The sequence below is a fragment of the Numenius arquata genome, chromosome 23, assembly GCF_964106895.1.
Source record: "Numenius arquata chromosome 23, bNumArq3.hap1.1, whole genome shotgun sequence".
NCBI lineage: Eukaryota > Metazoa > Chordata > Aves > Charadriiformes > Scolopacidae > Numenius > Numenius arquata.
The window spans coordinates 7,160,089-7,182,330 of NC_133598.1; the positions used below are offsets into that span (position 1 = coordinate 7,160,089).

Here is a 22,242-nt window from a genome sequence, read left to right on the forward strand (position 1 = left end):
ACATGCCGTAAGTAGTAAGGCAAATACTGACAGTCTTTTACATGCTGCTGGGAATCCAGCAAATACTGTATGTGTTTCCTCCAGATTCTGAGCCCCTGCAATCCCGCTGAGAATTTGTGACATCCATGCCTCTTAAAAATCCTCATAAACAATCATTCTTACCTTAATACAGTTTTGCTTGAAATTTTGTTTGAAATTTGTCTCATAATGTTATGAACACGTATGAGTTTGTATTTCTGTTTTTTTCGGTGTACAGGTGCCAGATCTGCTGTGGCAGGGGATGCTTAATGGGGATGGTAGAATTTTACTTTGAGTATTTAGCCCTTATTTGTCCATTTAATTTGAAGCTACAATAGTTGTCCCCTGGCGTAATAGGGACTTGTTATGTGTACTAGATCAAGAGCATGACTTAACCTATAGGATTTGTCAGAAGGGGGATTTATTGAAGATATTTTAATTCACGTTGTTATAATACAGCATTAAAATGTTTGGTTGACTCCTTACATTTGAGCAACAAAAGGGTGTCATTTTACTTGACGGCTAAGAAAGTTGTAGTACAGGTATGTGTGGACAAATAAGAGAATGTTTGATTTTCAGTGGAAATTCCTGCTTCAAAGTCAGTGGAACAATATGGCTAAAATATGATGAATTTGTAACAGCACTTTTAAAAAATGTGTGTATAATTATGTAAAGACATTTTTGCTCAGTTGTTGCCTAAAAAAAATAATTTAAAAATACCAGCCGCTTTAAAAAGAAAATTCTTTGTTGATAGTTTATGTATTTTAAGAGCATCTTTGTATGTAATCTTTTTTTGTTAGAAAGTATTACTTTAAAGTACATTTCAAGAATGACAGTTGTGATATAAATTATTACAAGGATTCATCAGTCATTATGTGTATGCAATATTGAATAATTAAGAGAATGAAATATGCAGTTCTCATTTCCAGAAAGAGAAAACAAGTTCTCTTTTACAAAGGCAGAATATGTCAAAGTATAAAGTTATAGTTTAATTTTTTAAATATTTGGCGAAATTCTACAAAACAACAACAATAATGAGAAAATTAAAGGGCCGTACCCAGAGTATAAAACTAGTAGAAGTTGGGTTTCTTGGAATCTTAACTCCCTTGCTCTTCTCCCTTTCTTCTAAAAGACTTGTGTGTTTTTATTGTATTAATCAAAGTACTCAGTAAGATTTCATAGTTGTAGCAAGATAGCAGGCCATGTGAGTCCACCTGCAGTTTATTTCCAGAGCCCACTGGAGATGAATTTTGGGTTAATTTGCCGTAGGTTAAGGTTTGATAGAAGGAATACTGCAAGATCTCCTCATTACCAGCCTGACTTCGATGTCGGGAAGAGTTTTCTTTTTTGTGTGTAAACATCCTTCGTCCGTTGCTGCCAGGTGGAGATCAAAGCGCAACGAAACAGATTTTTTCCTTAAGCGAGGGTTGTCCTTAAAGAAAGAACCTTCCCATTCTTTAATGACTTCATCCACTTTTTCTGTCCTGAAACAAGAAAGCAAATGTATTTATGATCCTTCAGGCCATATGAAATACCTATCTTCAGGACTGCTTTTCAAATGTAGAGAGAAATGGCATAATAAAGTGTCAAGTTATTTTAGATGGGTACCGAGATACTAGAATTTTCTTTTTTTTCACAGGTTCATTCTTCAGAAAAGCTAAATAAAGAGGGTTCATTATATTCTTGTTTTTGTACTTTTAAGTAGGCATGGATACAAAACCACTGCTCCAAACACAGCAGGCAGTTTGTTTCCAAGGAGAAAGTTTGGAATTCAAGTTCAAAGACTGCAAGAAAGCTCCGTACTGTAGTGGGCAGGACAGAACTCCTGCACCTGAAAACCTTCAAAATGGGGAGCAGAAAAATCAAGTTCAGATCCAAACCTCAGAATGTAGAGCTATAGTAAATTTAAAAAAAAGAAAGGGCAGAAGTAAAATATGGAGCATTGAAAACCTGGCTGACACAGTAATATTTAGGCACCCAAATCCTATTGACTTAATCCTCTGCGTATGTGTCAAGATCCAGATCTGAAAAGTCCAACTGAGGGGGCTTTGCTCAGGTAGGGGAAGCTTTATGCAGCCCCGTGCGGGTCTGCCAGAGCGTGTAAGATGGACAAAGCTCCTCTATGAAAATCAGCTTCACGTATGCCATGTGTATGGTGGACCATATGATGGCATTAATTTTTAATCCTAATTTTGACGTGTTTTCAACAGCTGATGACAGTTATGTGTTAGTGACATGGCACACTACGGTTTGTTTTCAATGCAACGTTAAATGCTAGTCTACAAAAGAGCTTGAAGAGCAGCAGAGAAAAAAATAAATGAGGCAATCCAATACTATGAAAGTAATTTAAGGGGAATAATACACACTAACAGACTTTCCCATGCCCGCTTAGAAGCCAAGCTCTCCGTTCCCTCTGTAGTAATTGGTGAAACGTAGGAGTTTCCAAACACAAGTTGGAGCAGCCAAGCCTGAATTTATGTGCATAAATATGCCCCAGAGGGACTTTGCAAACACAGTATGGGCTCTTTTGCTTTCAGCCTTAACTGAATGAATTATTCATAGTTTCATTCTTGACAGAAATAGAAATTACAAATCAGAAGCACCACCATGATATTGATAGCTTATGAAGTAAATGCTGATAAAAAGAACTTTAAAATTTAATTTGTTGTTAAAACATGCCATTCAATATAACTTGAGATTCTTGGCTCGATGGGAATGATATAACAGATACTAAATAAAGGAAAACTCAGAGCTATTGAAATATAATGCCCACCATTTACTTTCAACTGTTATTTTGTTAAATTCATGTTTATCTTACTGTACAGTGCCATGGGCTTCAGCGCTTTCCTTCATAATATTTCCATCTAGGATGGCTTGTTTTGTCATCAGTTCCACCTTCTCAGTTTCATGCTTCTTTACACCATCTGTAAAAGAAAATGCAGATAGACGAGGTGTGCAGAAGAGTAAGGTCAGGACACAGGACCTAGAGGTATTTTTCCTCCTCCTGTATTGGAAGATCCTTTCATAACACCCAGCAATTTGTCAGTAATTAGGAGCCTCCTTCAGGGCCATAATCCCCTCAGGGGAAAGTGTCTCAAAACTCACCTGAGGGCAGTGTAAAGGCGATCTTGCTCGTGGTAGGCTTTTTGTCATCCTTCTGGGCAGCTACAGTGCAACGAAACCTGAAAAAAAATAATTATCGTGGTCATGTAATGCTATTGACTTACTTTAATCCAAACCTTATTAGCAGCTATGAATTATTTAAAAAGATGAGAATCATGCAAAGTTCTGTTTGATTGTAGTAACTACTTATTAGGATTTCTCATTCTGAGTATAGAATTGAAGAAAGTTGTGCAATTTTGGACAGTTTTTAGTCGGTTTGTTGTGTGCCAGGAAGAATTATTTAATTTTATTAATACTGAATTGTGTGTATCTTCACAGATTTAGAAGCTTTAAATCTGAAACTGACTCCCTTGTCTGGAATCTTTTTACGTAAACATGTGAGGTTCCTGGACTGAAACCCTCCACTTTCTGTAGGAAGGACAGAGGGAGACAGCATTCCCTCTCTGAAATCGCTGAAAGATTCCGGAAGTGGGAGCCTGCTTTTGTTCAGATACCCGTGCTGAGAGCAAGAGGTGATATTTTGCCTTTTCCTTCTTGCCTTTCCTTGTTGCTTACGTGTGTGTAGCTGTCCCTCTTGTGTCTGCATTTCAAAATACTGGTGTTTGTGTGCCAGGGAAAGGGCAGACACAAAGAGTTACAGCCAAGGCAAAGTGTCCCTCTAAGACGTATTCTGAAACAGCATCCTAATGCGTAGACCCTGCCGGCTGTGTGCCTTAACACACCTGGAATTACACTGAGTAGCACAAGCTGCACGTGGCGATGGCCACTTGCCCTGGGATGGGCCCTGGGCTCCTCTCCCCGAACCTCTGCACTTGCTTCAGCAGCGCCCCGAGAGAGACGGAGCCCACAGCAGGCACCGGCCGGGCTGCAGGGTCTGCATCAACATGCGGTGAGGACGCAGTGAGCGTGCAGTGTATCCTGGAGATGCTCCGAGCTCCAGACAGTGCGGAATCAGGGAAGTTAAGTTAGAATGAAACCATTTCTAAGGATTTTATACTGTAATTTTTGAATGATTGGTTCATGTATTCACAATCCTGATGATTATTTCAATGAGATGATCTGCAATGGAAGATAAATTTGAGTACTTTCCTCTAAACAAGTACCTGTTCTCTTCTTGCTCAAGCAGACTGCGGTATGTTGCTATCTCCTCCTCCAGCTTCATCCTCGTGTTCAGGAGAATTTCGTGCTCTTGCAGCTGTTTCTCGATACCTCTTCTCACGTCCAGGAGCTCTTTCTCTAAGCATTCGATCTCAGATTCGAGATTTTGTAGTTGCACGTGGTACTGCTGCTCGGTGGCACGCAAGGAACGTTCCAAACCCTTCTCCTGTGAAATTTAACTCGTATCTTAAGGGTTGGAAAGTATACGTGTAAAGATGTTATACGTACTGTTTATTAACAATCTGTGTATATTTACATCAGTTCTTTTAGGAATATTCTTTAGGAGCAGGAGTAAGTTTTCAAGATAATACTTTTGTTGAGAAATTTTCCATTAAAATCTGTAATAATTTAAGATAGGATAAAAAAAGTAGCCTTGTGTTGTACCAGCAATCCACTGCCGTCGAGTTTACAGATCTCTGATTTTCCTGTACAGTTAAACTGATACCCAGCTCAGTACTGTATGGGAACTGCAGTCTGGGTGCTCTTGTAGCTTATTGATACCACTGAATTCAGTAAATTGCTGACAGATTTTATCACGAATGAATTGATAATTTTTGTCCACACATTCAAAAAAAGTTATAAACGTGATGTGAATTGGCCAGGCAGAATACCCGGGAGCTTGGTGAAGGAGTATCACTCACGTGTGTGTTTGGCAGGCGTGAGAACACAAAAACACGCGTATATTGATAGGCAGAATTGAAACATACGATACTCGTAAACGTGAGCAAACAACTGGGTTAGTGCTTGGTTAGTGCTCGGTTAGTGCTTGGTTAGTGCCTGGTTAGTGCTGTGTGACAAGCTGGAAACGTGCCACGGAGCTGTGCATTTCTGTGTGTGGTGTACTCCCGCTGTACAGGGGATGTGATTATTACATAAACTGAATTGTGGAATAGTTTACATCAAGGAAGAGATTTATTTTTTCCAGGAGACTTCAAGTCTCATTTTCTGATGCTTACCACAGCGTGGAGAGATTCAATTTCCATCTGCATATGGTGCCACTGCCGTCTCGCTTCACAGAGTTCCGCTCTGGCTGCCTTTAATGCTTCTGCATCTTTGTCCATTCTTTTAATCGTAGCTTCTTCTAGCTTCAGGGGTTATAAAAACAATAATAATATTAAAAAATAGTCAAAAAATGAAAATAAAATAGATACATAAAAATCCCTAGTTGGAATTTTCTTAGAGTCATATGAATCTGTTGAAGCTAACAGTGATGAGTTAATATTTCATGTACCGTGTAGAGGGAAGCCCTTACCCTGCTGTGTTGGATGGGAAATAGTTGATCTTTAGCCCTTTGTTGTAGAGGAATTCCTGTACAAATGAGCCAGTTGTGTTTAGACCTTACTCACCTCTAGATAAACGGGCTTAACTTCATGGCATTTAGAGGAATTGCAGTCAATTCAAGATTCCAGGTTTGAACAAGGTTCTTTGGTTTGAATGTATTTTTGATTTCTGAGAACAGCTTTGTAGAGAGTGGGCACTTTTGAGAGGTTGTATGAATAGATCACAGTTGAGAACTGCTGTAATTATGTTTTTGCCTGATCTAGTCGCTGACTAGATTTCAAATTGTCATTTGAGAGCAAGTACCTCCAGTCATTTAAATGTGAATAGCATCTTTATACAAATCTGCAACCTCTCCTTCTCCTCTAAGGACAGGTTATTTAAGATGTCCCTGTCACAGCAGAGAGAGGTAACCCCCGTTCAGTGTGAGTTCCGAAGTGAAGTCCCTGTTCATTCTAAGCTGATTGTTTTGCTTTTGAAAGTTATTTTTCCTGTTTGATTCTGAGCTTTACTGCAAGTGGTGAAGATGCCCCAAGCACTGGAAACAATACATGCTCTTTTGCATATTTTACTGCTTTAGGTAGCTTCTTATGATGCCATCAACTCGAAGGAAGGAAACTCTTTAATTCAGGTCTTATGAAACAAGTAAAATAAGTTCCTTCCCCCCCCATAACATACTGCCCTACTGTAATTTTACTGTGCCATCGTTCTGGTGAAAAATCTAGATTTGGCTGATCCACAAGTGAAGACTCAATATTCTTTGCTTATCCTTTTTTTTTCGCTTGGATACTGCAGGCTTTATGAGACAAGGTTATACCCGCACCCATTGCCTGCTTTGTGCCAAGCTCCCTGGTTCCCAGCCGTGGAGCGTCACCGGGCACCGGCTCGGCCGGGTTGCAGCAGCCTGGCCTGTGGGGAGAGAAACCCTCCAGAATTCCTGCAATACCCGAGAAGTACAACGGGGTGATATAATACCTCATTTTCACCCTGAATTTCTTGACATCTGATGGCTGAAAATCGTTGTGTTATTTTATTTCAAACTCCAGTTGGGTTTTAGAGACGTTTTGTATAAATCTATAATAGCAGCACTGTGTGTTGGTGACATTTAATCTGTGTGACAGAACAAATTACATCTGCTGAAGAGTGACATAGTTTTACTGTGAACAATATAAAACAGGCCTGAAAAGGTACGGTTTTCTTTAATATAGGTGCTAAAAACGGGAAAGCTTTCTGTATACAAATGGATTCTTTACATTGCCTTTGATTTTCAAGCTTCTCTTTCCCTCTGGGATAAGTGACGGGTGCTAGAGGTTACCCTGTTACAGCAAATGTCATCATTTTTAAAGCACAACAATATATCACTGTTGCCGGTACAGAAAAGCATCCGGATGAATTACACGGCATTCCTTCAGTGTGGATTTCACACCCTAACCGACATCTATTTCCGTAGCTTCTCGTTCGCATCCTACTGCGGTAAAACCAGCCTCCCTTCCCCAGGAATATGCTGCATTGAAAAGGAAATACCCTACCTCGGAGAGGCTGAGGGAGGGATTGTACGGACAGGGCTTGTCTCCTGCCTCTGGAAGGAGCGTGTCTGTATGAAGGCATTACCTGGGTCCTCGCTGAGGTGACGGTCGCTATCTGATTTCTGGCGCCGAGGGGCTCCCACCGCGCCCCGCTCCCATTGAGGAGCCGGGGCCGCTCCATCCTCCCCCCGCGCCCCCGGCCCGGCCGGGCCCAGCCGATAGGACGGGCTGGTGCAGCGCGAGCGGCGCCTTAAAGCTGCAGAGCCCCATTTCCGAGCCGGCGCCGCAAGGTCGGGGCTCCCGGTCCTTCCTAAACGCTGGCTTGGAACAGCAAAGGGCTCTCGCTTTTGCAGAGATTAAAGTAATGATACCTATATTCTGTGCTGAAATGAATGTATACAGTGCCTTTATGTTTCTGTTACACTGTGACCGTGGGTTTTTATAACCTCAAAACCGTGAGGTTAATTGATAGAAAGCGAAGGAGGAAATCACAGGTGCACAGCGTGAGAGTGCAATCCCAGAGGGGAAGGGAACAGCTTCCCAGCGCTACACCTGTACTGGTGGCAGAGCTGCCGGGCTGCGCCTTCACTGGGCACTGGGCAGCCCCGGAGCAGTTAGTCGAGGGTCCTACAGAATTTCCATCCTTGAAGGTTTTTAAGAGTCAGCGAGGCAAAGCCTCGGGTGCCTGAGCTGATGTTGTGTTGAGGACTGTCCCGTTTTGAAAAGCAGCTCGGCTCCTGGACACCCTCTCACCAACATTTGGGTGCTTGTACGGGCAGGAGCACAACAAGCGGGAGCGGAGCCAGTGCTGCTGGGGGTAAGGCACTTGTGCGCTGTGTGGGGAGAGGATCGGCTCCCCATCTGCGGAGTGCAAAGTTCCCGTGAATAGTACTTAAAACACAGCAAACTGCTGTCAGAAAAAGTGTCTGGTTTGGCTCTGAAGGTGTTCACAGTACCTCTGCCGTGTGTCTGTGTGTGCCCTTCACACGATATCACGCATGTGAGAGTCTTACACCTTTCCTGACAGCTACCAGGGAGGAAGAAGGTGTAGGTTCTCTGCTGTGCTGCGCTTCCTGCAAATAATTCTTCATTTCCTGGCTCACTGTAGCTACTGTATGGTCCCAATGATCTCATCCTCTAAGAACAGCTCTTACCTGCTTTTCACAGTTTTTACAGTAATGGACAATACCAGATATTTAGTAAAAAAATGTTACATTTCAGTAAAAAATAAAAATTCCCTAAGCAGAATGCATTTTTAGTTCCAAATAAGAATATACATCAGTAAAAGGAGAAAAAAAGGCAGTAAACTTTTCCAAGACACTCATCTTTTTAGAAGTCAAAGTATTATACCACTTAAAAGTCTCCTTGTGTGCATAAGGCTTCCTTGTTCTGGGCTCTGTCCCCTGGCACATGTCAAAGGATCCTGTGTTCTGAGTTTCTTTTTCTTCACTGGCTGTTTTTCAGCTGACCTGGACTGAGATGAGAGTGTTTTGCTGTCCACTGTCTTTTCTACAAGTGTCTTAATTCTTCTCGTTCTATGTAATTCTGAAACCACAATATTGACTGTTTTTCATTGAGGGTATGAGAGCAGTCACACAATAAGAACATTGGGAATCCATCCAACAAGCATTAGATGATACACCTTAGGACAGTATAAGCGTCAATAGGAAGAGCCTGTGTATTTAAGCAAATAAGAACTTGAAATGTCATTTAAAATCTTCCTTTTTCTTCACGTTGCAATACTGATTGTTTACAGTCTGCTTTCAGTTCCCTGGACTCTGAATGTTTTCTTTTACATCAGGCAAAGTCAAGGCTGTCTAGTGCCCAGAATGAATCCAGAGATGTGTGAGTTTGAAATACAATATAGAGATCTGCAGGGAGATTGGATTTGGTCCCACAAACCAAACTTAATGCATCAATGAGCATCTATGGATGAATCTTCGTATTACCAGCAGCTGAACATTTGCCGGTTGATACAATTTTTAAAAGCTTTTAAATAGAAATTAGAACTAATGCTTTTTTCCACCTTTTTTTCAGGTGTAAAGGGAACATCTGGCTATGAGATCTCTGAAGGCTGAAGTCAGGTGGGTGTAAGCAATTATGTCTTTACTAGGATTTCTGTAATTTTGCATTCTAGCTACTTTCAATGTTCATATTTTAATACAAACGTTAGATCTTAGTTAACTTCAGAGTTCAGATACGTGCGTCAGTTATTTGGGTTCTGCGATACAGTGTACCGATGCTCTAGTGGTTGCAAACTGCTCTGGTTTCCTGTTGTTGCTTGCAAGACGGATTTCTCGATTGTACGTACATCAGAACTGCACCCCAGGCAACTCTCAGTCGGCTTTTAGATCACAAGGTTAAATTCAGGATTAATGTGTATGTAGGTAAACTACGTGATTATTCAGTGGCAATGCCATTGAATGATGCTTTTAAAGGGGGACAGAAGAGAGGTGTGCTTGTGTTCCGTGCTTTTAGAAAAGAAATGACTTCCTTAAACTGTTGAAGATGGTGCATTTACTCAAGAGGTTTTCCAGTTCTTCCCTCTTTGTACTGGCATATATAGAAGGTTCTTCTATTTCATTTCTTTGGGTTATTTATCACAGTGCTTTTTCTTTACCTGACTGGATTTTAGATGTTGCGATTCTACCGTGCTGATTTAGTTCTTTGGTTATTATTTACCCTGTTTTTTATTGGTTCCAAGCAGGAAGCAGAAAAAAATGCTAGTAGTGGGTTTTACAAAAGGCAGAATGGAAGGACAGTGTGAGATCTGTGCTGCCATTAAAATTTGAGTTTGGTTCAGGTGTCGGAGGGATGTGATAGGATGCGCAGAATGTTTGTGTTCTAGAAACACAGTAATATCCACGTAGGAGGTCACAGTGACTTCCTTGTCCTATCTGAGAATCACACAAAAATCATCAACATTTTGGCTCAAGAATACAGGCTGAGGTGTGAACTGTAAGGGGATTGTATTTTGGTTCACAATTTTGTTCTGGATGAATAAATAGTTCGTTTGAGTTGGTGACCAGAAAGCCAAATTCCGGACCCGCAAGCCCATGGTGTGCTCCCAGCAGGTGGCACTCGGGCCGTGGGACACCAGTGCTGCGGGGCCAGCCTGTCCCTCTGCTGCCACCAGCTCGCAGCATCTACTGAGTGTTGTTCGGTTTGCAAAAGCTCTCCCTTAAATTGATAGCTCTAAATTATAAGTTGTCAAGTATTCTTTTAATCCCGCATTTAAACAGTTTTTTTAACACGTACGTGTTCTGGCATTGGATTCATTTCTTTAAATGAGCGGGGAATCCGATACCACACACACAGTATATGGTAAAGCAAAATACCCAACAAAATGGCAAATATGGATTAGGAGCAGCAGTCTGAAATGAAGAATAAAGGGAGGCTAATATCTTAAAGCTTGCTGAGTCCTTTTTATTAGTCAAGAAAACAGGAAAATGAGGTTAGAATGGCAAAATTATTTTATCTATTAATTACTAAAAATTATGAAAAAGCATATCTAATTAAATGCTCATTGTCAGCACCGTGCTTCTAGCTACTGAACAAAGAATTGATGATATAAAGAACACCACGAAAGTAATACATGTAATAGCAATAGACAAGCAGAAAATATATTGCATGACAGGTAAGAATGGAAATGCAGGGTTTGATTCATGTAAAAGAATCTTAGTAAGAAGCCAATCTATTTTTCTCACTTCATACAAAAGAGCAAAATTATTTATCCCTTTTGGCTTTGAACGAAACATGGAGTGAACGGATCCTTTGCAGTATCGGATTGTGCCTTATATCTTCTCTTCAACTTCCTTAACGTGGGATGCAACAACTTTTCCATCTACCACTTCTTCGACAATTGTCTTGATCTTTCTGGTTTTGGTAGGATCTAAACATCATACACAAACCAAAAACATATTTTTCAAAGTGTTAAAAATTATAAACCAGAGCAGCACGTGTACATGAACAGTTACATCCTTCCTTTCAAATTGGCAGCTTCTTGTGATGAGCTCGATGATGTAGTTAAACAGAAGAGCGTGTATTATTTTATTTATAAGAATGACTTTAGAGACAAAATTTTATTCAGCCAAGTCCTACTTACCCTGAGAAGAATCCAGTGATTGTGTTTGTGATTTGGACCCTGTCAAGGATGAGCTTTCAAATGTAACTCCCTGTCCTGCGCTCCTAAAAGTGAATCAGAGACACACAGTGTTGCAGAGGGCTTGTCAGGATCAGGAGAAATCGTATTATTTAAAATAGCGAGCAGAATGGTTCTTTCTCCTCACGCAGAGTCTGGCTGTATTATTTCAGAACCGTGGTATGAGCCTTATGGTCTCTTGGTAAATGTACCACTGGTTTTACCTCTTTTTTTCATAGGATATTGCTACAGAAAATAAAACAAAACAGGTATTTCGTGTGAATTAGTGACTTACACAAACTCGCCATCCAGCAGACGACGGTAGGTTTCAATCTCCATTTCCAGACGAGTCTTGATGTCCAGAAGCTGTTGATACTCCGCGTTCTGGCGCTCCATGTCAGCCCTGACCTGGAACAGCTGAGACTCCAGGTTCGCGATCTGAAGCTGCATTTGTGAAAGCTGAGCACAGTAACCTCCTTCCGTTTCTGCTAAAGTGTCCTCAAGGGATTTTTTCTGTGTAAGAAGGATATTAAATAATCTCTGATTGAGGAAAGAAAAAAGTTCTTTACAAAGACAAACCCAACTGAAGTAGTTTAATGGGAGTAAGTATTGCCTCATTACTTAGAGATTTCTATTTTTTTTCTTGAAAATACCAGTTTGAGAACTGGCCTTTGCTGCTTCACTGCACGTGAACATAAAAGTCCATCTGCTTTATAGCATCCTACTTGCAATCCAATTATATATATTACTGCTGTTTAGGAATTAAAGAGTGCAGGATTTAATAGGAAATAGGAAATAAATGCATCTCACAACATTTTTGAAGTTGGCAAATGTCCCCTGACCAGGTAGCAGCTTCCCTGGAGCCTACCATGGCAAGCTGAGACTGGAGCTCAATTTCCAGGCTCTGGAGAGTCCGTTTCAAGTCTGTGATCTCACTCTTTCCTGACTGAAGCTGCTCAGTATTGGTGGAGATTTCCCTCTTCAGCTCCCCGCTCTGGAATGACAAGGAAGAATTGAGTGTAATTTTACCGTTACAAATATTTAACTCATTTTTACATATATTTTGCTGTATTTGCTCTCTCTGGTTGTTACCTTCTCGTTGAACCATGCTTCAGCCTCTTTACGGTTCTGCTCAGCAATGACTTCGTACTGTCCCCTCATGTCATTCAAGAGCTTGGTCAGGTCAGTTCCGGGGGCAGCATCCATTTCAACGCTGACTTGGCCAAGGGTGCTGCTTTGGATACCCTGAAGCTCCTGGAGACATGTAAAATAATGAAAAGTTTCTGTTAATGAAAGGCAAAATACTTCTACCAAAAACATATATGAAGAAATATACATGATATAAATTCTGTTCCAACAAGGCTCCATAGCTTCTGTGCATATTTCTTTCACTCTTCCATTTAGTAAACTCAAAAAAGAACAGCAAACAAAACAAATAATGAAACCAAGGAACTCCCACAGGCATAAGTAAGGGTATAATTTGATATTTCACAATTCCATCTGCCTTGTAATGAATTCACAATGGAAAAAAAAAACAAACCTCTTCATGATTCTTTTTGAGGTAGGCCAGTTCTTCATTCAGGCTTTCGATCTGCATCTCCAGATCGGCTCTTGTCAAGGTCAGCTCATCGAGAACCCTGCGCAGACCATTGATGTCGGCTTCCACACTCTGGCGAAGAGCCACCTCGTTCTCGTATCTATAAAGAAAGTCATTAAATAGGATTTTTTATGTGGTTAATGAGGTCAAATGCAAACTATTACTATGCATTTATATAGATTTTACTATGAAATCTTAATACACATAACTGTTATAATATTGTTTAATAATTATGATAAAGAGATTTTTAAATACAAATTTTTTTCCCCTTAAAATATTAGTAAGAGGCTTTGTAACATTAAGGTCTCTTACTTCAGTCTGAAATCATCAGCAGCCAGCCTGGCATTATCAATCTGCAAAATGATTCTTGCATTGTCGATAGTTGCATTAATGATCTGAAATGCAAACAACGTTCAGAGAATGATTTTATGGCCAAGTGGCTTTGCAGCTCAATATAGCTATTGATTTCTGAAAGGAATTCGTTACTTTTATCCAAAATATTATTAGGTGAATTACAAATGTAAAGATATGTTCAGTACATTGCTTTGCTACCTTGTTTCGAAGATCTTCGATTATAGGATAGTATTTACTATAGTCATTGCCAGCTCCAGGGACAGCAGCTCCGGGGCCGTTTTTCTCATACCACTCGCGGATTTTGTGCTCCAGCTCAGTATTGGCGTCCTCCAGAGATCGCACTTTGTCCAGATAAGCAGCCAGTCGGTCATTGAGGTTCTGCATGGTTTCTTTTTTTGAGCCAGAAAGAAGGCCACCATCCCCAGCACCACCAGCGCCAAAGCCACCTCCGAAACCAGATCCTGAGCCACTTCCAAAGCCACCTCCAAAGCCAGTGCCTGAGCTGCTGCCAAAACCACTTCCTAAACCTCCACCAAACCCACCGCCTAAGCCACTTCCATAGCTACCACCTAAACCACTGCCAAAGCCTCCGCCAAAGCCACTACTTAAGCTGCCCCCAAAGCCCCCACTGAAGCCAGAGCCTGAACCGAGCATAGAAGCAGCACCAAACCCTCCGCCAGATCCACCACCAAACCCAAAGCCACTGCCCCCAAAGCCTCCTCCGGCGCTAGAACCAGACATTCTCAGAGATCCCCCGCCGAGCCCGCTGCGAGACGAGAGCTGCCGAGATCCAGCACTTGTGCGCACAGACAGGGCCATGGCGGTGCCGGTGCCACGTCTGTTTGCCAGGCAGGGGCACAGAGCAGGACAGCGTGGAGAGCAGGGCAACCCTTATATAGGGAAGGCTGGTGGGTGTTTCAGTCGGAGTCCCACCTCCTAGGAAGATCTTTAATTCTTTCTCTCTCTCCCTCGTTTGCAGGGCAGTCAGTTTAGTGTGCCCTGACCCGACTCAGTGATATGTGCCCACCCGAATTGCCAAGGGGAGTGGAAATCTGGTGCCCTCCAGGTGTTTGCTGCGTGAGGGGAAATGGGTGGAGTAGAGCTAAGACACCGTGATAATGTTTCACCATGTGCAGTGGGGCACAAAAAAGTCTTTTCGCATTTAAATCCTTCCTAAATAATTTTTTTGTCATTACATATTCATTTCTTTCTTGCTTTGGGGCTGTTATTATAAAAGTATGCTTAAGTCAGTGTAATGATCCCTTTCATACCGTGCTTCCCAGTGTGCACGTCAAAATGTGTTTCTTTTCATAATACTTTCCTGGTGTGAACCTCTGCCAGGTTAGCGCTCTCTGCGTGTTTAATAAGAAGTAAGAAAAGTGATCAACAAAAGTGCATGAAGAGGCACATGGACATTCAGTGATCTGCAGGTTAATCATTAATTTGAAAACATAAATATACTTGATTGTACTGAATATAATTTGTAATTGTGTTTTCTGCCCTAAACCTTTCATCATTGAAATATCTCTGTGTGATATGTATAGCCTGTACCAATTGTTTATACTCTCGAGCTGAAAACTAACCCTTTTTTCTTCTATATAGTTTGCTATTATCTCAAAATAAGGAAAATTATTTCTGTATTTTTTGCTTTTCATAATATAAATCTAAAGATCAAATACAGCTCTTCTAGGTGACAGGTTTAGGCATGGAAACCCTTCAAAACCAATACACTTTTCTTTTGAAGTTATTTTGGTAAACAGAAAATCATTTTTTCTTTGTCCTGGCTTAATTATATCATTGGATTTGTCAACTGAAATGTATTAATTTTTGATTTATCTACATCCAGGAGCAGGGGTGCTTTTTTGGGCAGAAATGTATTATGAGCAGTAGATCAAAGGTTTCAGTAAAGCATTTATGTAGAAATGAATTGATAGCCTGGTATCAGTGACTCATGGTGGTGAAAGCAAAGGATTACTTTCTTTGGCAGCTGTTTATCTACAGTAAATAACCCATTGGAAAAGGGAGATTTCAAAAGGAAGAGATTTTTGTGTTTATGTTGTCAAGAGGAACATGTAGAGTCCTTGGACGGGGGCTGAGGGTGCGGCCGAGGAGCCGCTGTGTGGGAAAGGCTCTGGGCGGGTATCGGTACACAGAGGCTTAAGAGAAACGGTGGGCTTTGTTTCTGAACTGAAAGGCAAAATATAGTCTTATTGATAAAGTATCTTTGCTTGCTGTAGTCCCTGGTGATATAAACATTCACAGAGTGAAAAAAAAACCAACAGGTTTCCTCAGTCTTGCATTTTAATTTATTATTAAATGAAAAGTGACACTTCTTTCTTATTTGAAAATAATATTTTACTGAAGTGAAGCTGCATCATATTTGAATGGTAGTTCAAATTCAGAAAGGGTGCAATGAGTCAACAATTTAATGTGTTTTTAAGAACAAATCTACTCTAAATGTGCCAGTATGTAAGAGAAAAAATAGATTGCTGAACTTGAAATCACAATTACATTAACATATTTGATAGAGAGTGTATCATCTGCATCTGGTAAATTCTTTCTTGTAAGGTTTTGATAAGGTGTCCATCAGGGTTTCAGAAATAGCAGCTCTCTTCTAAAAACTTATCTTTGTATTAATATGTTGAAAGTGTGAGAAAACTTAAGGCACCAGATGTTGTCGTGAACTGTCTAAAGAAATGAAATAAAAATTCTCCTCGTGCTTTCAGAAGAGCCCAGTGCCATCGAGAGCTTGTCAAGCGCCTGAGCGAGTTGTGTCCCATGTCTTTCACCCGTTTAGTACTTTGAAAAAGTACTAAATTTAATTTAAATTATTTTAAAAGCTATAGTAAATTCATGCTATCAGTCATTTGACTTTCCAATTTTTACTGAAAAAGTTTTTAATGCAATTTAAAGACCGATGTAAGTAAAAGCTAAAACTTCCGTTTTTATCTGTCTTGGAAACAATTATACATTCGTATCAGGCTGCTTTGGGGTTTTTTCACCCAGGTATTTAGTCACTATTTAAGTAAACCCAAAATCTCATACTTTGTAAGTTAGTGATTTTTATTAATTACCCCCCAGGGAAAAAAAGAAAAGAAAAGAAAAAGATTGTTTGTGAATTGATAGTTTGGTGTTTTTAAGCCCTTGTGGGGTTTAGGGAGAAGACTGGATTCTTTACAGAGTTTAACCTTTATTTCTGGCCCGAGGTGCAGGAAGCTCAGAGCCGCCTCCTCTCTGCTCCTGCCATTCACAGCTTCTCTTCAATCTCCTTCACCTCGGAGGAGACAACCTTGCCGTCAACCACCTCTTCAACAATTGTCTTGATCTTCTTAATTTTACCTGATTCTGGTAATGAAATTGAGCAGTAAATTAATGAAATGCAATGTATATTGACAGAATATCCTGACTGTAGTGCTAGCAGCAGCTCCACAGATGAGAAAGCAGCTAAAGGCATCTTTGCAATGCGCAATTACTGGCTGTACAGGATGTGGGTTCCCTTCCTTTGAACATCCTGTGAGTTACCCATAATACTATCGTGGACATTATGTTGAACACCTCTTTATCCCTCCTCATATTTTCCTTCAGTTTAGCACAAACTTGTAGACCTAAAACCTAGGAATAGTCTTACAGCAAACTGGATATTTTTGCGGTTAAAGTAGCTAGTTTATTTAGCAGCCTGGTCTCCCTGCGGAGTCAGTGGAGAGAAGCAGCTGTTTCTCAGGTCCTCCAGAGCGTAATTCAATAATTCTCTATCGTTCTCTTGGCTCTTTGAGGAGTCTGTGGTTTTACTTTGGGCACCTGAATTATATACATAAAGCCAGGCTTTGGATGATCCCTACAGGTTATCTGTTCATACAGTCGATTGCTTTCTTGATGTAAGATTCCACTGGTTGATTATTTGCTCTGAAACTGCATCTTTTTATGTCAGGCTACTTAGTTCCTCAGCATTTCAACAGGCAGCCATCAAAAAATAAGGAAGTTAGTGTGCATACCTTTTTCAAGCTCTGCTTCAGATGCCTCCAATTGGAAATGTCTGTTCAAATAATAAATTAAAAAAATATAAATATATGGTGCCTAACATTGAAGAAAAATCCTTGTACATTTCCTGTACATTTAATCAGGACAGCGGATGTCCTTCCACTGAGACATTTAACCATGTGCTTGAAGGAGTTTTCTCTGTTAAAGTGAGACTTGCTCAGCATAAGCTAGAGGAGAAATGAATCTGCAGACTTGTTTCTGCAATGCTGTAACTTCAGCTCATGCAGATATTTCTTGGGGGGAAATACCACTGTCCGCTTGCCCCCCTTTCAAAGATCTCTGCTCTTTTCACTATGGAATATGGGATGCTGGAGTATCTGAACATTTCATGTCAGCTCATTTGCACCTCTTCAATTTTTTGAGTAGCTTGGCTACCAGTGACGCAGGTAGGGCAGGACATAATCCTGTGCAGGCTGCAAAGAGAAGGCCAGTATGCTCTTGCTGGGTGCCTGCGCTTGTGGGATGAGGTGCTGCGGGCTCTAAACCAGGTTAAAAATAACCCAGCCCGGTTAGCCCGGGCCTGCAGGAGCTGCAGTCATTGCAGTTATGGACAAGTCGGTCTAAAATTGAATTACTGGTGCTTACGGCGTGTGAACATCTATCCAGCTGCTCAGCTCACAGAGAGTAACAGGATATACCTGTGCAGAGGCTGAGAGAAACCTGACTGGCTTCCACAGCAGCCTCTGAACCCAGCAGGAAATGCAGCCTGCTCTGGGTCTGCCGTTGAGAACTGGGCAACAGACTCCACCCAACCAGTTTGAAACTGGCAGAATTTACACGTTCACCTTCCGTGAATACAGACAATTTGCAATGCTGTTTGCTGTCACACCAAACTAAACCAACAACCAAAGTGTGTGTGTTTCCTCACCCGCTGTCCTCTCCCTCCAGCAGACGGCGGTACGTGGCAATCTCCATTTCTAAGCGAGTCTTGATGTCCAGCAACAGACTGTACTCATGGTTCTGACCCTCCATTTCAGTCCGGAGATGCCTCAGTTGAGCCTCTAAATTGGCAACCCTTTCCTGGATTTGGGCTAGCTGATAACTGTAACGTGCTTCAGTTTCAGCCAGACTGTCCTCTAAAGACTTTTTCTGCAGCCGATGAAAAGAACAGAGATGTATTATTCAAGAGGATTCAGTTTTGTGTTAAAATAACATTTTGACTGATAAGTCTCTCGTTTTCTTTCTTTATCCATGTAACTGTCTCCCGATTACAGTCCTTATTTCAAGTACTCTGTTATTTACCATGTTAAGGTGGGACTGTAATTCCAGCTCCAGGCCCTGGAAGACCTGTCTGCGGTCGGTGATCTCCCTCCTCTGGGCCTGCAGCTGCTCAACGTTGATGGCGACTTCCTGGTTCAGTTCTGCTGTCTGAAACGCATAAACAGAGGGGCTGTCAACTGCAGCGAGACACGACTGAGGCTCTTGCTGGTGTTGAAGTAATTGACCTTACCTGATTTTCAAATTGCTCTTTGGCTTCTTGACGGTTCTTTTCTGCCATCTCTTCGTATTGCTTCCTCATGTTTTCCATGATGGTCCCAAGATCAATACTGGGGGCAGCATCCACCTCTACATGAACTGAGCCGCCCACCTCCTTGTGCAGTCGGTCCACCTCCTAAGGTGATAAGGGTTGTATTAGTGTCACAGAATGGTTTGGGTTGGAAGGGACCTTGAAGATCATCCAGTCCCACCCCCCTGCTCTGGGCAGGGACACCTCCCACCAGACCAGGTTGCTCAGAGCCCCATCCAACCAGGCCTTGAAAGGTCAGCATCAGCTACAGGGAACTTTCAATCCTCAATATTGAAAGCAAATTCAAAATCTACAGACATGGAAGTAATTCTTAAATAGCACCTCAGGGCAAGACAACTTAATCATCTTGCAAATACTGTTTTGTATTCCTCATGCTAGAACATTTCACTTATTTTGTAGCAATAAATGCTATATCATAAACATATAAAAAGATCATTTCCTCAGGACCAGATCTATGGAAGAAGCTATGGTTCCCATTTGTTTGCTTTTGTGGGGCAGCAACTCCTAAACCACAGATTATTCTTAATGCAAACCTTCACTCTCTAGTTTGTGGAGCTGTTCAGGCTCTGGTGCCCAATGCCCTGGGTGTCAGTTGGTGCCACACGTGGTTCTGCTGCTGCCACAGACGAAGGGCTTCAGTCCAGCACAGCACTAAGTGGGTGGCTAGGCTGGCTGTTTTTCTAGGTTGGATTTTTCTCATATAGTGCTTAAAGAACCTATTTTCTGCAATGTGACAAGGAATTTACACTTTTGAAGTCGATTGTAAAAGGAAGGCTTGGGCATATGCCATAACTGAGATTTTGTTAACAGTCATTTTGAATTTAGGATTTCAGTTTGTGTCTTTACTTGAAAAGGGGGAATAAGCAGCGGCTGTGTAACATTCTTACCTTTGTAGGTCTTTGAAACTACAACTGTAATGCTAAGGGTGAGGTTCAGTTTGAGCTCAGACTCCTAGGACAAGCCGAGTACATGTAGGTAACTCATTGGTATCTCTATGAGCCAGAGCTCCTGTTAGAACCAGCAGAGACCAGAGCGTGTCCCAGGCAGTAGGTGTTTGCTCTGCAGGGAGCTGAACCCCTCTCCAGGCTGTGCCGGGTTTATTGACTGTCTCTCAGTCGATCATAATGGAACCATGAACACATTCACATAGATGTATATGAATAGATACCTAAATTTTGATGTGCTAATCTGAAGCTGAATCCCACTCAAGTGAATATTCTTTCAGGTTCACCATGAAGCTTTCATTGTTCCTAGTGAGGATGAGTTTGTGTGTGCTACTTAAATCTCTCCCTGGCAGTGTTTGGCTGCTCTCACCTCCTCGTGGTTCTTCTTCAGGAAAGCCAGTTCTTCATTCATACTTTCAATCTGTGACTCCAAATCAGATTTTGTCAAAGTCAAGTCATCACGAACTCGGAGCAGTCCGTTAGTGTCATTCTCCACACTTTGCCTGAGCAGGTATTCGTTCTCAAACCTGGGGAATAAGGCTTGTTTTGTCATCATGAAAGTGCAACTGTTTGATGTAAATGTTAAATCGGTAACTGCTACAGCCTTAGTTGTAAAAGTTTTCTTTTTATTAAACTTTACGTTAGAAAATATTTACTTCTCAGCTTTGATGCTAATAACCAGAAGCTTTTGTGAATAAGAGGAGCATGAAAGAGAATTTCTGAAACCATCCTGGAACTTACTTCAGTCTAAAATCATCCGCAGCCAGTTTGGCGTTGTCAATCTGCAGGACCAGCCTTGCGTTTTCCAGCTGTGCAGCAGCAACCTAAACAGGAATGATTGAAAAACGATGAACCTTTGCATAGAAATGCACATTGGATCCATTTCTGGACATTAATTCTGCGTGGGGGTTTCACGTTCCTTAACTTTAGCTGTCTTTTGGGCATCTAGGGTTAAGTTCCCTTTCAAGTGCAGAGAAAGAATTAGGGTTTTCCAAAAGGCAAATTATCCTGTCATAAAGCAGGTATCTAACTGCTCTCTGGGAGAGATCTGCTTTTAAGGGATGGGAAATAGAACTGGTGAAAAGTCAGAGGGGAAAGGTTTGCGGAAGTTCACTGGAAACATCATTTGACAAATCTGTCAGCTGATTGCTGCGGGAATATTCTGTTGTTTATAGTGGTGATTTACTATTTCAAGTAATGATCTATTATTTTTTTCTGAGCATTTGGCAGTCTTTTCTAAAAAACACACTTTGCAATGCACAGATGCTGAACTATGTTTAAATATGTAAGTTAACATCAGTATTTTCACTAATTATAATTACCTAAGGTAAGTAGAATACAATTAATTAATTTTGATTCAGAGATTTCTCATGTATGAGATTACACACACCTGCAGACATATATCTACTATTACAAATTACATAAAATCTGTCACTATTTTGTATCTGATCAAAATAAAGCATTTATTTTTCTTAGCTAAGACAATTGCAATTTAGAAAAGTACCTTTTCTACAGTAGATTATTATCTATTTCCCCGATAATTGCAATTTGTGTGTTTATAGATGGCTGTGTGATATCTTACCTTACTTCGGAGATCTTCAATTGTTTTGAAGTAGGAGCTGTAGTCTTGCCTTATGTCCGTGGTGTTGCCCTCGTACCACTCCTTGATCTGCTTTTCAAGCAGGGAGTTTGCCTTTTCCAGAGATCGCACCTTCTCCAGGTATGAGGCCAAACGGTCGTTCAGGTTTTGCATAGTTGATTTTTCAGTGCCAGCGAGCAGCACGTCGTTACCGGTGATGTTAAGCTGGAAGTTGCCCCCGATGCTTTGCCCATAGCCAGAGCTGGTGGATATACGGGTGCCGTAGCCCCCAGCCCCCCCATAGACACTGGGGGCCTGGATCTTTTGGATGGCCATTTTCCTGGAGCTCAAACCGCTGATGCTGGGTGCGGTAGGATGGATGCGGGAGCTTGTACCCCACTGAATGCTGCGGGTGGAGAATGCCATTTCTCTTCTTCCTCTTCTGGAACGAAGCAGCTAAATCGGCGCAGAGAGAGAGCGGCTGAGGTGAGGAGCAGCCTGAGCTCTGTGGACCTTTATATGGGGTGCGAAGAGGAAGCTCAGTAGTTACAAACCCCACCTCTGTTGACACACAGTGTGACTGGTGTCAGCACAAACAGCACACCGTGTATTGCCCCCCCGGCTCCGTACAGTCTGCAGGGGTTTGCATCTGTTCGTCTGTGTTTGAGAAAACCCCCCAGGTAGTTTGGCTCGCTTTGTTACTATTTTGAATAGAAGATAAAACACAAATAAACTATTGAATCATTTATCACAGTGTATCTGCAGCCATAATCTCTATAGTCCCTTTGAAAGAATGAGTAGATTCTTACCCCCATGTGCAGTGTGTGAAATTAAATTGAGAGTTGACAATGTGACGAGAGACTTAAAATATTTATATTTGCAATCTTATATATTTCTGTTAAGTAAGCAATGCCCTGGGCCTCAGGACAGCCTAGAACAGCGTATAAATTATTAGAAA

At 41.4% G+C, this 22,242-nt stretch overlaps 3 protein-coding genes across 4 annotated transcripts; all 3 read right to left on the reverse strand.

Annotated features, from left to right (window-relative positions):
- Positions 1 to 1,288: 1,288 nt before the first annotated feature.
- On the reverse strand, positions 1,289 to 7,284 carry KRT222 (keratin 222). 2 transcript variants are annotated; one of them, XM_074162656.1, is made up of 6 exons: positions 7,189 to 7,284; positions 5,256 to 5,384; positions 4,245 to 4,465; positions 3,124 to 3,200; positions 2,837 to 2,942; positions 1,289 to 1,502 (listed from the first exon to the last, which is right to left on the reverse strand). In XM_074162656.1, exons 1-6 carry the CDS (start codon positions 7,282 to 7,284, stop codon positions 1,289 to 1,291), a joined length of 843 nt encoding a protein of 280 aa, XP_074018757.1. The 2 variants fall into 2 exon arrangements, with proteins under 2 accessions (XP_074018757.1, XP_074018756.1); XM_074162655.1 differs by having other exon boundaries at positions 2,837 to 2,969.
- A 3,613-nt stretch (positions 7,285 to 10,897) lies between these two features.
- Positions 10,898 to 14,014, reverse strand: LOC141474650 (keratin, type I cytoskeletal 12-like). The gene is made up of 9 exons (XM_074162653.1): positions 13,711 to 14,014; positions 13,394 to 13,641; positions 13,154 to 13,236; positions 12,785 to 12,941; positions 12,337 to 12,498; positions 12,113 to 12,238; positions 11,546 to 11,757; positions 11,209 to 11,291; positions 10,898 to 10,995 (listed from the first exon to the last, which is right to left on the reverse strand). The coding sequence occupies exons 1-9, from the start codon at positions 14,012 to 14,014 to the stop codon at positions 10,898 to 10,900; spliced, it is 1,473 nt and encodes a 490-aa protein (XP_074018754.1).
- Positions 14,015 to 16,442: 2,428 nt separating this feature from the next.
- KRT20 (keratin 20) lies at positions 16,443 to 21,710 on the reverse strand. The gene is made up of 8 exons (XM_074162654.1): positions 21,288 to 21,710; positions 20,447 to 20,529; positions 20,076 to 20,232; positions 18,684 to 18,845; positions 18,476 to 18,601; positions 18,102 to 18,322; positions 17,188 to 17,228; positions 16,443 to 16,540 (listed from the first exon to the last, which is right to left on the reverse strand). The coding sequence occupies exons 1-8, from the start codon at positions 21,708 to 21,710 to the stop codon at positions 16,443 to 16,445; spliced, it is 1,311 nt and encodes a 436-aa protein (XP_074018755.1).
- Between the last annotated feature and the right edge of the window lie 532 nt (positions 21,711 to 22,242).

Excerpts from the sequence above, each read along its gene's own strand:
- KRT222 (XM_074162655.1), bottom strand. The coding sequence starts at position 7,284 with ATGGAGCGGCCCCGGCTCCTCAATGGGAGCGGGGCGCGGTGGGAGCCC. Across the intron at positions 5,385-7,188 it reads TCACCTCAGCGAGGACCCAG|CTAGAAGAAGCTACGATTAA; the intron begins GTAATGCCTTCA and ends TAACCCCTGAAG. Across the intron at positions 4,466-5,255 it reads TTGAATCTCTCCACGCTGTG|GAGAAGGGTTTGGAACGTTC; the intron begins GTAAGCATCAGA and ends TAAATTTCACAG.
- LOC141474650 (XM_074162653.1), bottom strand. The coding sequence starts at position 14,014 with ATGGCCCTGTCTGTGCGCACAAGTGCTGGATCTCGGCAGCTCTCGTCT. Across the intron at positions 12,499-12,784 it reads TCAAAAAGAATCATGAAGAG|GAGCTTCAGGGTATCCAAAG; the intron begins GTTTGTTTTTTT and ends ACATGTCTCCAG. Across the intron at positions 10,996-11,208 it reads ATCACTGGATTCTTCTCAGG|ATCCTACCAAAACCAGAAAG; the intron begins GTAAGTAGGACT and ends TATGATGTTTAG.
- KRT20 (XM_074162654.1), bottom strand. The coding sequence starts at position 21,710 with ATGGCATTCTCCACCCGCAGCATTCAGTGGGGTACAAGCTCCCGCATC. Across the intron at positions 18,602-18,683 it reads AAGAGCAATTTGAAAATCAG|ACAGCAGAACTGAACCAGGA; the intron begins GTAAGGTCAATT and ends TATGCGTTTCAG. Across the intron at positions 17,229-18,101 it reads CTGGAGGGAGAGGACAGCGG|ACATTTCCAATTGGAGGCAT; the intron begins GTGAGGAAACAC and ends TTATTTGAACAG.